The sequence below is a fragment of the Pochonia chlamydosporia genome, chromosome 4 (assembly GCF_001653235.2).
Source record: "Pochonia chlamydosporia 170 chromosome 4, whole genome shotgun sequence".
Lineage (NCBI taxonomy): Eukaryota > Fungi > Ascomycota > Sordariomycetes > Hypocreales > Clavicipitaceae > Pochonia > Pochonia chlamydosporia.
Genome location: NC_035793.1, coordinates 4,149,607 through 4,163,639, shown reverse-complemented (window position 1 = coordinate 4,163,639; position 14,033 = coordinate 4,149,607). Strand labels below are relative to the sequence as shown.

General features: G+C 50.7%; 5 protein-coding genes across 5 annotated transcripts; 2 read left to right on the top strand and 3 right to left on the bottom strand.

The window, feature by feature from the left end:
- Nucleotides 1-213: 213 nt before the first annotated feature.
- Nucleotides 214-1,896, top strand: VFPPC_08629 (siroheme synthase; the record flags this gene model as incomplete). The annotated part of the gene is made up of 1 exon (XM_018287304.1): nt 214-1,896. The coding sequence occupies one exon, from the start codon at nt 214-216 to the stop codon at nt 1,894-1,896; it is 1,683 nt and encodes a 560-aa protein (XP_018144277.1).
- A 588-nt stretch (nt 1,897-2,484) lies between these two features.
- VFPPC_08628 (metalloreductase) lies at nt 2,485-4,317 on the bottom strand (the record flags this gene model as incomplete). Its single annotated transcript, XM_018287303.1, has 1 exon — nt 2,485-4,317. One exon carries the CDS (start codon nt 4,315-4,317, stop codon nt 2,485-2,487), a length of 1,833 nt encoding a protein of 610 aa, XP_018144276.1.
- Nucleotides 4,318-8,266: 3,949 nt separating this feature from the next.
- Nucleotides 8,267-8,940, top strand: VFPPC_14448 (hypothetical protein; the record flags this gene model as incomplete). The annotated part of the gene is made up of 3 exons (XM_018292217.1): nt 8,267-8,319; nt 8,391-8,448; nt 8,566-8,940. 3 exons carry the CDS (start codon nt 8,267-8,269, stop codon nt 8,938-8,940), a joined length of 486 nt encoding a protein of 161 aa, XP_018144274.1.
- A 573-nt stretch (nt 8,941-9,513) lies between these two features.
- VFPPC_08626 (tRNA wybutosine-synthesizing protein) lies at nt 9,514-10,472 on the bottom strand (the record flags this gene model as incomplete). Its single annotated transcript, XM_018287301.1, has 2 exons — nt 9,514-9,984; nt 10,032-10,472. The coding sequence occupies 2 exons, from the start codon at nt 10,470-10,472 to the stop codon at nt 9,514-9,516; spliced, it is 912 nt and encodes a 303-aa protein (XP_018144273.1).
- Nucleotides 10,473-11,143: 671 nt separating this feature from the next.
- Nucleotides 11,144-12,049, bottom strand: VFPPC_08625 (phosphoadenosine phosphosulfate reductase; the record flags this gene model as incomplete). Its single annotated transcript, XM_018287300.1, has 1 exon — nt 11,144-12,049. The coding sequence occupies one exon, from the start codon at nt 12,047-12,049 to the stop codon at nt 11,144-11,146; it is 906 nt and encodes a 301-aa protein (XP_018144272.1).
- Between the last annotated feature and the right edge of the window lie 1,984 nt (nt 12,050-14,033).

Genomic DNA, 14,033 nt, shown 5'->3' with positions numbered 1-14,033 from the left:
CACATGAATGAAGTAGAAGAGAATTGACGCAAGATAGCCATGGCTGCTGATGCAAATGCTGATGCCGATACATCCAATTGTGTGCTCGGGTCGTCGGTCCCTACATATGTACCTTAATACTACACCATTTCCTTCTCATCACCACTTTATGACAACTTCACCAACGCTCACTTCCTGAGTCCTGATATCTTGAGTCTCAGCGAGAACGGCACCATGGCCAACTCCATGCTCGCAGGCCTCAACTGCACCAACAACATCCATCTCATCATCGGCACCAACCCACTCGCCTCAGCGCGCTGCACGCAATCCCTCTCTGCGGGCGCTCATCCCATCCTCATCGCCCCATCCACAAACGACCTACACTACAACCTACAAACCAAAATCGACGAGGGCCTGCTAAAATGGCACCAAAAGACCTTTGAGGACTCCGACCTATTCACCCTCGGCAGACAAGAGGTCAATTACACCGTCGACGCCGTATTCGTCACATCAGGTCCGCGTGATGCACTCGCAGCTCACATCTCAGAGGTGTGCAGGAGGAACCGCATCGCCGTGAATGTCGTCGACGCACCGCACCTATGTACATTCAGCCTCCTGTCCACGCACACAGATGGACCGCTGCAAATTGGCGTGACGACAAACGGGCGGGGATGTAAACTTGCTTCCAGGATACGAAGGGAGATCGCATCGTCGCTGCCGTCAGGGCTGGGTGTAGCATGCTCAAGACTAGGGGACGTGCGGAAGAGGATACAGGAAGACGACTACATATCGCCAGGGGATCTGGACGACTCGCTAGATCAGGGGGCACTGTTCAACAAACTCGTCAAGGAAGATGAGGCACGTAACCGACGAACACGATGGCTAAGCCAAATGTGCGAATACTGGCCCCTGAACCGCCTCGCATCCATCACGGACGAAGACGTGGAAAAGCTTCTCCTCGCATACCCAGGCCACAATGCCTCATCGCCACTCCAGCCCTCCCCCTCCACGCCCACCAAAAAGGGGAGAGTCATCCTCGCCGGCTCAGGACCAGGACACCCTTCCCTCCTCACAAACGCAACCCTCAACGCCATCCAGACTGCCGACCTCATCCTCGCCGATAAACTCGTCCCCTCGGGCGTGCTGGACCTCATCCCGCGCCGCACTCCCGTCCAAATCGCACGCAAGTTCCCTGGAAACGCAGACAAAGCGCAACAAGAGCTCCTCGAATCGGCTCTCTCCGCCGTGCAGTCCGGCAAAACGGTCCTGCGCCTCAAGCAAGGCGATCCATTCATATACGGCCGCGGCGGCGAAGAAGTCTCCTTCTTCAAAAGCCACAGTCTAGGAGATAGGGTGACGGTTCTGCCGGGCGTAACGAGTGCGCTGAGTGCGCCTCTCTTCGCTGGCATACCCGCCACGCAGCGCGACGTTTCCGACCAAGTGCTCATCTGCACGGGGACCGGGAAGAAGGGCAAGCCGCCCACGCCGCCAGAGTACGTCGCCAGTCGGACGGTGGTGTTTCTCATGGCGCTACACCGTATCACGGGCTTGGTTTCCGAGCTCACGACGCATGTCTCGTCCGTGGAGAGACAGGACCTTGATCCCGCGCAGGTGGAGGCTGATAAGCAGAGGACCCTGTGGCCGCTGAGGACGCCGTGTGCGGTGATTGAACGCGCGAGTTGTCCCGATCAGCGTGTCATTCGGACAACGCTGCAACATGTTGCTGAAGCCATTGAGGCAGAGGGCAGTCGTCCGCCGGGTTTATTGGTCGTTGGAAATGCGTGCGAGGTTCTTTTTGAGCGGGAAAAAGGAAGGGCGTGGGTTGTGGAAGAAGGCTTCAGGGGTTTGGAGTCGGAGGCTGATGAGAAGTTGTTTGTGGGTTTGCAGAATGCATTGGGTGCCGTTGGTGAAACGTGAAACGTGGAGAGACATGGCTGGACTGGGATGATTTGCTTTGTAATAAATACTTACGTGCATACACATTGGGACGAGATGGCTGAGCGGCAGCGTTTCACAATATCAGATAGACGAGGAAATGGCTGGCCGGGATATTGGCCATCGTTTTGACGATCAAACACCCCGGATCGTCCAATCCTCAACATATTAGCATGGCTCGGAGTTGGAAACACCAATAGCGGGCATTAGCAATCTGGATGGAGAATATGAACAAGCTCCTTCGCATTATGACAAACATGTCTACTGTGAATGCTAAACGGGCTACGTCCATTTGAAGTTGACGGCTCGAATAAAATGCTATGTATGTTGTGCTGTACTGTCGCCAGAAACCCTGTACAATTCTATGCAACATTCCTACACCCGGTTACCTTCCTCCAGAAATGGCAGATGTGCAGATGTCATCAACCACCGTTCCCATTTGTGCATTGATATCAAATATATATACAGTCGAACATTTAAATGGAGAAGAGAAGAAGAAAAAAGAAAAAGAAGAATATAGTCCTGTGACACTAACGACCTGCCATACAGACACAAAAGCCCGCCCGAGCGTCACCAGGTAAAGCTTTCCTCAATGAAATCGACGACATTTTCACCTTGCACCGCTCGCACTGCACTCCGTACGTCATCTGCAAGGGCACCGGGGCCGCAGACCGTCACCGCCATGGCGCCAGTCTGCTCTTGAACCTCCTTCGATATCAGTAGTGGGATGTTTGGTCGACCTGGCAACAGCTTGACTGTAGAGCTGTGGCTATTGGTTTCGCTTGGGCTTAACGGGCGAGTGATGAATACTTGAATACGTAGAATGTCTTGCCGGTTTTCTATCCGCAGGATTTGGTCCATGAATGGACGCACCCAGTCCAACGATTCGTACTGTCGAATGATCCATACCAAGGTGACTCGTCGAGTAGCAACCGTTTTTGCGTTGTAGCCCTCCAGCAGATGTTTGAGGTATGAAAGTTGATGCGTGATACCGGTTGAGCCAGCAAAGAGCACAACGTGTCCATATGAGTCGAGGCTGTGATGTCCAGCATATGGTCCTTCCATGGCTGCCCGCAGGCGTACACTGCCACCTGATGATTTAGCTTTTTCATACAGCTTCCGAGTAAGCCCAGTTTGCGCCCCAATGATGAAGGATACAGAAGTCACGGCCCGTGACTTATCCAGGCCACCATGTAGCGGCTCCTTCTCCGACATGGGTAGGGACTCGTCAGTTGAGTGTTCAACCCATGCGACAGAGAATGGATGGCTTTCCCAGGCTGTGATGCCTGAAAATCGCAAGTAAGCGTGGGTACCCGGCCGAATCGTCTTGTATCGCGGAAGGTTGATGGTAACTCTAGTCACCTCACCAGGCATGGCTTCGCAATAGGCGTCGGTAAAGCCCCTCCTCGACCAGTTATTGTAGGCTAGTCGACCAAATCGAGCGAACCGGTCGGCAAACCACAATGCTATAATTCCCATAATCCACGATAGTTGGGGGAGCCCGCCTGGTAAAGAGGCGGTCGCGCAATGAATCCAGGTACAAGCGAAGATGACAAGCGCCAGAAGTATATGGAGGTTGAGAAATGTTTCATAAAACGCGTGTCGCAGAGGCGAGAGGGAGGCGATTAGCAACAACACTAAGGCGACGGTGCCAATGAATCCAGACCCAAGAAATGCGCTTTTGAATAGAGACTTGAAGACAGCATCCCAGCCCTTATGTGCTACAGCCGGAATAGCCCATGCGATGGTGTGGATAATAACCTCCACCACGACAATACGGCCCATCCAACGGTGCAGGAGATTGTACGTGTCAAAACTGATTTTGAGAATCGATATCAAGGGGTTGTTACGACCTGCGAAAATAATCAGTGGCACCATGTTGACCATGGCCAGAGTGCCTGAGCGACCTCGTATCTCAGCACAGAGTGAGTACTTGTTCTCAATCGCCCAGTTGAGGATAAACATGTAGGCGGTGTTGCTTCCGAGGTAGCCAAGAATGACAAGCATGTGTAGTCGAGAAGGCAAGGTGCCCACGTTGACGGCTGAGGATAGCTTGAACTCTCGATTATGTCGTTTGTTCCATAAAGGAGCGTATGTGAGGTGCTTTTTGACGCCAGGCATCCAGCTCCATTGTGACCTTTTCCAGTAGGTTTGCTTATCTCGTGGTACAGACATGGACGACACTTGTCGAAGCTTGGCCCACAGAATTTCCAGTATTCGAATAAGCAGCACCGCTATGCCAGCTGCACCCAAAGTCCACCAGAGAATATCACGAAACAAGAGATTCATAGGCTGATTGACGCCATTTAGCTCGGTGTAAAAGGGGGCAATTGTTGAAGTTGGCTGTACCTCTGTAGATCCAGATCCTCCTCCCCTAGACTCCAAAGTCTTTGTTGGATCCATCTTGTGTATGAAATTTTGGCGAGCCAGCGCCAGCGAAGGGAGAGAAGGGAGGTCGGGGGCGGATTTAGAAGTAAGGAAACGGGCAAGTTCTCAAAGAACGTGGTATGAAATGAGGGGATACAGCTTTTAAAGATTTAGGAAAGATGTCTCTCGCGTGCCGCCGTGCTTTCTCCAGTTCAGAAACGATGTTGTTGTCGCTCAGAACAAGCCTCGTGTGCTGCAAAGCGAAATAAATCACCAAGCAGCTCAAAGACAGAAAAGGGAGATGTCCTCAGAAATAAAGCATACAAATGCAACGTTCTTGCTAGACGAGCACGTCGAATCGCATCATGCATGCATGGAGACGAAGTGTTCTAACAAGGACGAAACAATTGTTTCTTTGGACGAAGCAAGCAGGGTATCACACGAGGAGCACTAATCGACCAGCGTTTTCCGTATGTCAGAAGAAACGTCTATTCGAAACCAACGAGTTGTCGTTGACGACGGTCCCGAGCGGTTGTGAATGACGGGTGAAGGTGAAGGGAAACAAAGAGTGTGTCAAGTGAAGAAGTGAAGGCAGACTGGAGAAGGGAAACAAGGGAAAACGCTGGTGTTTGGTGTTTGGGGGGCTCCAGATCCACGCTGGAACAGAATGTAGTGCAGTCCAGATCGCTGGAGCACGCCAAGAATGCCAGTAATGCACCAGTGGTGCACCAGTGATGTGCAAGAAATGCGCCGATAAGGTGGGCGCTGTGGTGGGTTTTTGCTTGGAGCACCCACGGAAACTCGAAACGTTGGCGTCGGATGGCGTATGTAGATCCAAGGGTTGACCACAACACAATTAAACCGGGTAAATGCAGAACGGCCGAGGCGATGAGAAAGAGTCGAGATATAAAGAGAGAGCGTATTCGAGTATGTCTTCGAAGAATTCGATGATGCAAGAGGTTGAGTTGAAGCAGCGCCGGGCAGCTGGAAGAGGGGGTGACGAAGTGATCAGAATGGCAAATCAAAAAGTGGTGAATGATTGACGAAATCAATACCAGATACTTAGTGAGCGTCCAACTTGCAAGGGAGTCCCCAGAAAATAGCAAGGGGGCAAAGTCCAAATGAGTGAATCAGAGCAGAGCAAACGGAACCAAGCGGCACGGAAAAGTCGACGATCAATGAATTGTTTTCCTGTCTTGTCCTGTCTTGTCTTGTCCTGTCTGCCGTTGCAACCGCGAGACGAAGACACCGTCCAGCCGCGAAGAGAAATGCAAAAGTCGATTGATGGCAGTTGGAGGCTGATGGTGGTGTGGGCACCAAAGTGCAATCTGTGACTGTCTGTCAATGCGTGCTGAGTCCGGAGTTCTGACGATTGATGTCGAACACTTGGCGACGAGGTGAGGAATGCAAAATGCCAATAGTATTCAGGTGGCCGGGTGACACGAACGAAATTGATGAAAAGGCTCGGGGAGCAAGCCCGGGATCAACATTCGAAGAGGAAGAAAGTGGACGATGCAGGTCTGATATGAAGAGAAGAAGCAACTGGCATCGCATCAGGCACAGCCTGTTCATTCAATCTCACTCGCGTGTTGGTTGTCTTCAACCAAGCCTGGACTTCAGATGGGATTGGGAATTTGGGCTCGGCAGAATGGATCCTATGACAAGGATAGACAGGGATATTCAACGAACCCTGGCAGCAAACAATGGGGATCCACGGGGTGATCCAAGGACGCAGATGATGAGAGTCGTGCACGGGCAAGGGAGGGGTCTGACCAAGACGACTGGTTGGTATCGCTTCTCTTTGGCGCGCTGCCCAGAGGACTGGTGCGTGCTGTTCGTCATGAAGAGGGAACAAGGGTTCTATCACAGGTCAAGGGATCAATGGGTTGAACACGCAACGTTCAATCTCGACAGATTTTGTTCACTTTCCTATCCCTTTTTCTACCTTTCTCTCGCAAGCCCCTCTTTGACCAGACCACACGGGATCAAAACAATGCACCGTGGTTGAACTCCCCCTGAGCAAACCATGTGCAACCTTATCCACAGCAAAAATTTTCTGTTTTTTATTTTTCCTTTCCTTGTCTTTTTCTGCTTGCCTCCAGTTCATGTCTCGGCCTCTTCACTTCCAAAGACGCATGGTTGGCCGGTACGACGTTTCGTCGAAGCGCCATGGGGGAGGCGTCGTCCGCCACCGATGGCCAAACAAACTTTAAGAAAGAACGACCGGCAAGATCGAAAGCGCCACGATTTCACTGGCTGCACCTACATCTGGCAGGACGGCTCGTGAGTGGCCGCCGTCTGGTCGCCAGCTGGCCGGTGTTTGGCTACTGACTTACATGCCCTTGGCGGCCAAGAGTCTTGACTGGCTGCTCTGACTTCTGAAACCTTCCCCTGGAAGACCGCCCTCTTCGTTTGGTCAGGGGCAAGCAGTTGGCAGCTTGAATCCTGCATGCTAAGTGGCGGGTGGCTTCTGGAGGTGGAGGCTCTTCGGCGGGGCCCAATGCAGGGGAGCCGCCTTCCACCACCAACATTGAACGCCAACATGCAGATGCTCCTGCTTTGCATGGGCTGCAAAAGAGTGGACGTCGTCGCCATCGAGAAGCAATTCCAGACATTTTGGCTGCTTCTATTGGCTGGCGTTTCAACTGCCCTGCTTTGCTCATCTTCACCACTCATCAGCCTCGTCCGAGCTCTGAGACTCCATAACCAGCCAACATCAATGATTACAAGAGTCGACTTCTATTTGTAGATCATTTGAGTGCACCAGCCTCGCCGACTCTCGAGCTCCAAAGTCGCATGCAAACCACCTGATGCTATGCAGATGATGCCGCTGCCGTATAGCCATGATGGCTCATACCAGATACAACAGTGCCGCTCGATCCGACAACTTGGTTTGCCATGCATCCGTCACCTCTCACAAGCCCAGAAGTCAACTCTTCTGGTACATGGCTTGGAACCCTGACCATGAAGCACTGCCATACACAGTCATTCCGAACATCTCCACGCAGCTAGCTCCCCGACCTGACACGATCGTATGTTGGTTCTGGCTCCACGAGTGCTTATTACGGTCCTGTCAATCTGTCAATTTCTTGGCAGTACCAAAACCATCGTAACCGAACGATGCGATTTCAGGTTTCAATAGTTGACTCCATAATCAAAAGTAAGGACTATTCGAATACCATATTTTCTTCTGTATCCATGTCCACATTCGGCCCAGCCCGTGGCCATGTTTGTGGCCGATGGATTGTTACCTGCTTGGCTACCACTCTGTTCGCTATACGTTGTTCTTCCCACCGATCCGAGCATCCGCTTTGTATACAAGAATCACTTGTTCATCTGGCACCCAAGCCTCTAGCTTGTATCAGGACAAATAACATGGAGGTCATGCATGGCTCAAGGCAGGCATCCCATGACTTGACTGACGCGGGACAAGGAAGACTTCCGTCCCAAAACAAGGGCAGCTCTTGACTCATCAATTCTTAATGCATGAATTCAAGTATTCACTCAATCATACAATATGAACTCATCACGTTGAGTTTTTATTCTACAGAAGCCCACAAATGTAACAATGACTTGCGCCTCAATGACCACGTTTCACCAAGGACAGCGCAGTCTTTGTCACACAGATTGAACTTGCCGCAAAATGACGCCACGCATCACATAATTCCTTTCACTGTCTCTGGCAACTAGGCTAACAACAAAAAATCGTCAGGCACAAAAAAGGTTGGTGAGGGCTCACAATGACATCAAATTGAACACACTTGACACACCCAGAGCGTCTCAGCTCAGCCACACTTTGGAGCACCCAGCCACCTTAAGGCTTGGGACGATGCTCGGGTGCAGCCGGACTAACACCTCAGGCACCAAATTCGTCCCGCGGAAGAGTGACGCACCCGAAATGCTGCCGGAAATTTCCAGACTGGCCGCCGAACGGCATCACAAGCTGTAGTCGAACAATTGTCGCACTGCCATTGAGCTCGACACGATGGGTGCCAACGCGTCTAAACAAGAGGCCAACGGCCAGTATGAATGGAAGGCGTACGTCCAGAAACACAGCAATTCATGCCGTCAATCAAGGGTACAATATTTTTCGCTAACCATCAAAACAGCTCAGGGCCACCCAGTGTCTCTCTCGATGTCCTCGATTCACTAAAATCCAGCCCCGAGGTACGAAGCCCAACCCTTTGATGCATTTACGCAGTCGTTCCATGTATCAATTGCAACGTCGAATCACATCCTGTGCCAATAACCAATGTCCGCTGACCGAGACACGTTTCGTCACAGACTGATGCCTCTCGCGCCAAATTAATCGAGCAGCACATCCAGGCTCGCGTCGCTGAGGAGCTCAAGAAGCTCCAGAAGCAGGAATCCGAAGCCCTCAACGTCGCACACGAGAAAATTGCCTCCTCAGAACACAGCGACGACAACAAGCCCACCAGCTTCTCCCTCGGCAAGGAGGTCGACGAGCTACGACGCAAGCTCGACGAGAGAAAGAAGGTCCGCGAACTGCCGGAGAATGTGGAGAATGCTCGCAGCGCAGTGATTCGATGTCTGCGGGAGCACGACCGACGGCCGCTTGACTGCTGGCAAGAGGTGGAAGACTTTAAGGCTGAGGTGAAGAAGCTGGAGAAGACCTGGGTTGATAAGGTCACGTCATAAAAGAGTGTTTTGGGTTTATCTTTCTTGCTTGTTGCAAAAGAGAGTCGCGAGCACATTGAGTGGAGCCTGAAAAATGTTCATTGTTACTATTACCTGCTTATTGGCATCAGTGGCCGGTGGTTGGGTTTACGATATGAGTAGAAAAGCCTGGGCTGTGTACATTACTACATTGAAGGAAGCGGCATAGAGAATAAATGATGTACAAACCATTTTAATTGACATTCATTGACATTGCAATACTGGGTAAACACGAAACAAATGTTGTTGGTATTCTACGGAGAAGTCAGACGCACATGAAGCCTACGTTGTTACCGACTGCTCCCTTAATCAATGCAAGACCACCAACAACCGTGAAACAGTACATCACTTTGTTAGATTTTCATATTCCCGACCACGGTCAACGATGTGGCATAATTCCTCCGAAGCTATAAATATAACAACCCATTTCGAGAGCCAAATGCTCCAGTGTACCCATACTGTCTTATCAATGCTGCCACAAGTCATGTACTCGTATCCAAAATTACTAAGAGTCTCTCCCATCTCCGACAAAACTAATACACATCAAATAGCCAACTACTCCAACCCCTCATACATATCCTCATCGTCCACCGTTTCACCCTTCTCTACATCCTCGGCCTTCAAAGCCTTCCTCCTCAGCCCCTCCTCCCTCATTCTCTCCCTCCTGCTCGCCGCGTCCTCCCACTCCCGCCCCTCAGGATTCCTCCTAGCCATCTTCGGCGCCAGACTCTCCTTAAATGCAATCCGAAATCTCTCAATACGCTTCGCATTCTCTAGAAACCGCTCATTCCCAATATCCATCAACATCCGTAGATATGAAGCCGTCACGAGGGTGCACCGTCGCCCATTCGATTCATACCCAATCAATGACTCGAACCCCAGTCCCATGGAGCGAACTGCCACTATCGGCGTAGTTTTTGAATCAGACGTAATGTTTATGGCGCCTGACTCTCTAAACCCGGCTTGTAGTGCAGACCGCAGGAGGAGTTGTGCGTGTGCCAAAGATGCAGTTAGAACATGAAGAATCTGTCAACGTCAGCTATATCCTACGCTCTCAAGAGGGGGCTTCCTACCATTGGCTCAAATTTGAAATGTATTAATCTGCTTTTACCGTCTTGACTGCCATGTTCATCAACAAGTTGCAGGTCAGTCACCCAATCTTGCCCCTCGACAGGATCATGAGAAACGAATAGCCATGTCCCGCCTGCGCCTTTCCCTCCCACACCAGCTACCTGAGCGGAAGGACCTTCATCGACATCTGCATCCCCGCCTGCAGCTAGCGGTGCTTTTCTGCCCTCTTGAAAAACGCTGACTCTGCCGGCGCAACTGCTGGTTGTTACGAACCCGGATGTGCTGTTGATTTCGTCGATGAGATGGCGGATTCCTTTGTCGACGGTTCCTTTTGGCGAGAGGTCTGTGTATTGGGCGTCTGGGACGGATAGCTGTTCTAGGATTTTGGTCTTTTTCTCGGTGAAGGATTGTGAGGGATCGGGGAGATCCCTTTTTTGCTGCATTTGTGTGGTTGAGAGGCCGATTTGTCTTTTTGTCCGTGGAAATGATAACAAGTTTATATACCTAGGTAGAAATGCTGGTGTCTCAATGTAGTAATCAGTTAAGACAGCAAAAAGCTTACACTCATTGAAACGATATCAAATCCAGTCTTTTTTATAAGCTCAAAAATTTTGTTAGTTGAATATCTTGAAATGGTGGGCTCACGCAGCAAACATGTCAAGCTGGGATCGTTTATGGTGCCCACGAACGCACCAATCAGATCATCACGCGGGGTAAGCACCAAACTTTGTGGCAAGTGGTCATGAGGCTCAACATCACGTCAGATTTCAACGTCAAACCAAGATTCACAATGATTCAAGCGAGCTTCTTATTTTAACAATATTCCATTTTTGCTACTTCATTCTATGTTGCGTCTAGTATTATGCGCACATAGTTTCCTCCACCGAGACTCCCTCCATGCTCCCATCTAGAACGCCGTGCCAATGATATTGGTAAAAAACAAACTGCCCGGAGCTCAACCTACTCTCCTGATGGCTCCAACACCCAAAACTCCTTTTAGTTGATGCGGAAAGCGCAAGAAAAACTCATAAGATCGTTAAAAATAATCGCTGGCCATGTATACTGAGGGCTCGCACACAAGTGTATGCGTCAAATGAAATGAGTATGCAGCGTTCTATGAAACAGGGGCAACTTGCTTTGCCTCCATCTCAGCAACGAATTGCGCATATCGGGACTGCTTGTTGTGGATGCCACACTCAGTCTTGGCCTTGCCCTTCCAACGGCCGGCACGCTCATCCTCACCGTCCTTGACGGGGGCAGTCGAGTGCCAGTCGCCGACGGACTTGTACCCTTGGTCAAGGAGAGCATTGTAGGGCACGTTGTGCTGCTTGATGTACTCGTTGACCTGGGAGAAGGACCAAGTGGCCATGGGGTTGATCTTGATGACGTTTCTCTCCTCGTCGAGCTCGATGATGGGGATGGAGCCGCGAGCGGCGCCTTGTGAGCGACGGCGGCCGTTTAGAACAGCAGTCACCTTGAGTTCGTCGTACGCCCGCTGCAGAGGCTCAACCTTGACGATCCAGTCGTACATTTCATCGGCCGTGTTCCACAACTCCTGGCCGTACGTCTCCTCAAATTGCTCGACAGTGTTCATGCCGTCGGGCTTGAACACATTGACGGGGACGTTGGGATAGCGAGCCTTGACACGCTGGAGCAGGTCGTGCGTCTCCTTGAAGTGATACAAGGTATCCAGGAAGATCAGCTCGACGGGTTTTGACTCTGGGTTCTCGTCTTGAATCTTGGAAAGCATGTCCATGGTGGCGAGGCCAGTGAGACCGAATGCCGTTGATTGGAACAGGTTGGGGAACATGATTTTGCAGAAGCGAAGAATGTCCATGGGGTGCATGGGCTCCATCTGCTTGTTGAGATATTCGACATGGGCCTTGGTCAGAGAGACATCTGGTCGAGAGGGCTCCTCGGGTGAATAGTCGGATTGTCCTGAGGCATATCCTGATTCCGGCTCGACTTTTTCGTCAACAAATGACGAGTGAGAGATGGTGTCCGCCATGACTGAAGGCATGGTTATGTGTGACGGTTTGTAGAAACAAGTTGTTTCTATGTGTTTGAGAAAGAGGGGTTTTCTCTTTGTATCTCCGGTGTGAACAGGGTCAGGCGAGGGACCGATGCCTGCCTATATATCCTCGTAAAGGTATGTGATTTTCTTCCTTCCAAAGTTGCGGAGGGGATGATGAGACGTTAAGTATCAAGATTGACGCTGACGAATAGACAGGATTACGGCAAGACCTTCTAAAGATGGAATGGAAGAGAAGGAGCAGGCACGTCTATACAGGAAGAAGGCGTCCTCAGATGTTTAAGTCCGGAATGGTGTGTGCTTTCAAGCCGGAACGAGGAGGGAAGGGGGTTTTCCCACCCTGACTAATTGGACGGTGCAACTACAATAGCTTTGAAAAGCACATCATACACTATTCACCTGATTGCTCCGAGGCCATTGAGTGATTTGGCAGTCTTTTCGACTGCCTAACCACGGTCTCAAGGGGGCCAGCAAATAGGAACATGCACCCCAGCGTCTGGTGTGCGTTTTGGAGCGATCACGACATCGACGCCATTGCTTCCGCGATGTTGAACGGTGAAGTATGATTGGTCAGTTAGTAACGGGACCGGCCTGAAAGATGTAGCGGGTACTTTGATCAACAGGCTAATGTGTTACGTTAGCGGGGTATTTTGTACCGACTACGTACCCAGTTCTATTTTCTGGGGCTGGCGAAGGGTTTTCCGGGGCAAAGTATTAGAAATGGTCGGTTCGCAGTATGGCGATATTGATGATCTCATCGCCGATAGTAGGAAAGGGAAAGTACACGCCGTTGATGATTCACCTGCATCGTACATGTCCATGCGGGGGCGTTACAATGCGACGAGCCGTCGACGGAGTATGGAATCAAGCAAGTTCAAGTTTTGCAAGATCCAAGGTGTTGAGCCACGGAGATGAGAGGAGAAACTCCAAAGTGCGTGATCATTTACACCAATTTGTTAAAGACGCGTTGAACGGGTCGGCGAGGAAGGGTAGCCTGCCATCCACAGAGCGTTACTAACATGTGCCGCATCTTCCGACTGATGTCGTACCCTACCAAGCTGTACAAACAATGAGCCAACACGAGCATCTACAGGCGTGTTCAAGCAGCATAACAGATTTGTAAACGGGTATAAGTCATCATCGGCTGATAGTGTAATTCACCATACACGGCCATGCCGAATTCCTTCAACACCGGAGCTGCAGTATAGAATGGGCTGTCGGAGGGCCAAAGTCTCGGCTCGTCGGGCTGTGTGCGGGAGTCGGTGCACACCACCGAGCGCCGCGTAGGCAGGGAAAGNGGAAAGAGAGGGAAAACAAGATGCTGACGGGACTGGACGGGGACGGTGAGGCTAGGATCGAGGAAGCATGGGTCTGGATCGGTTGAGCCCGTGAAAGGATTTCAAGCTGATGTTTACGGTTCATGCTTGAGTGTATTACTTGCAGGATTTGGGCCCTATGATGCACCAATTGTGGTGTTGATATGTGTGTGTGTGCAGATTCTGGGAGCACAGGTTCCACAATTGCATTTGGTGACGGAGCCTACCCTATACTTTGTACTGTCCCACCACGTCTTTCCCTCTTCGTGGGAAGCTGCCTCTATTCTTATTGATACTGCTGGGAGACGAGTATAATATTACTTACGTATAATGTCAGTATTTGCCTGTATGTTGAGAAACTGCATTTACATTTGTTTTCACTGCAGTGTTGACAGCTTCTTGAAGCGTCGGATATTTCCTTCCGGTTCTAACTAGCTCACTCCATTCCGTATTGTTCCGGGCATTTAATCACTCTCAGTGTTGGTCTTTTTCTCTAACATGCGGGAGGTGTTTTTCAAGACGGTTCAGGACACTTGACGCTTGTAAGGCGTCAGGGTGCCAACAGAAAAGTGTTCTGCTACTACGGTGGGGTGTTGGAACTATTTAAACAAGAAAAGGTATCGCACATCGCGTTTCGTGCTGAGGCATATTGAGCT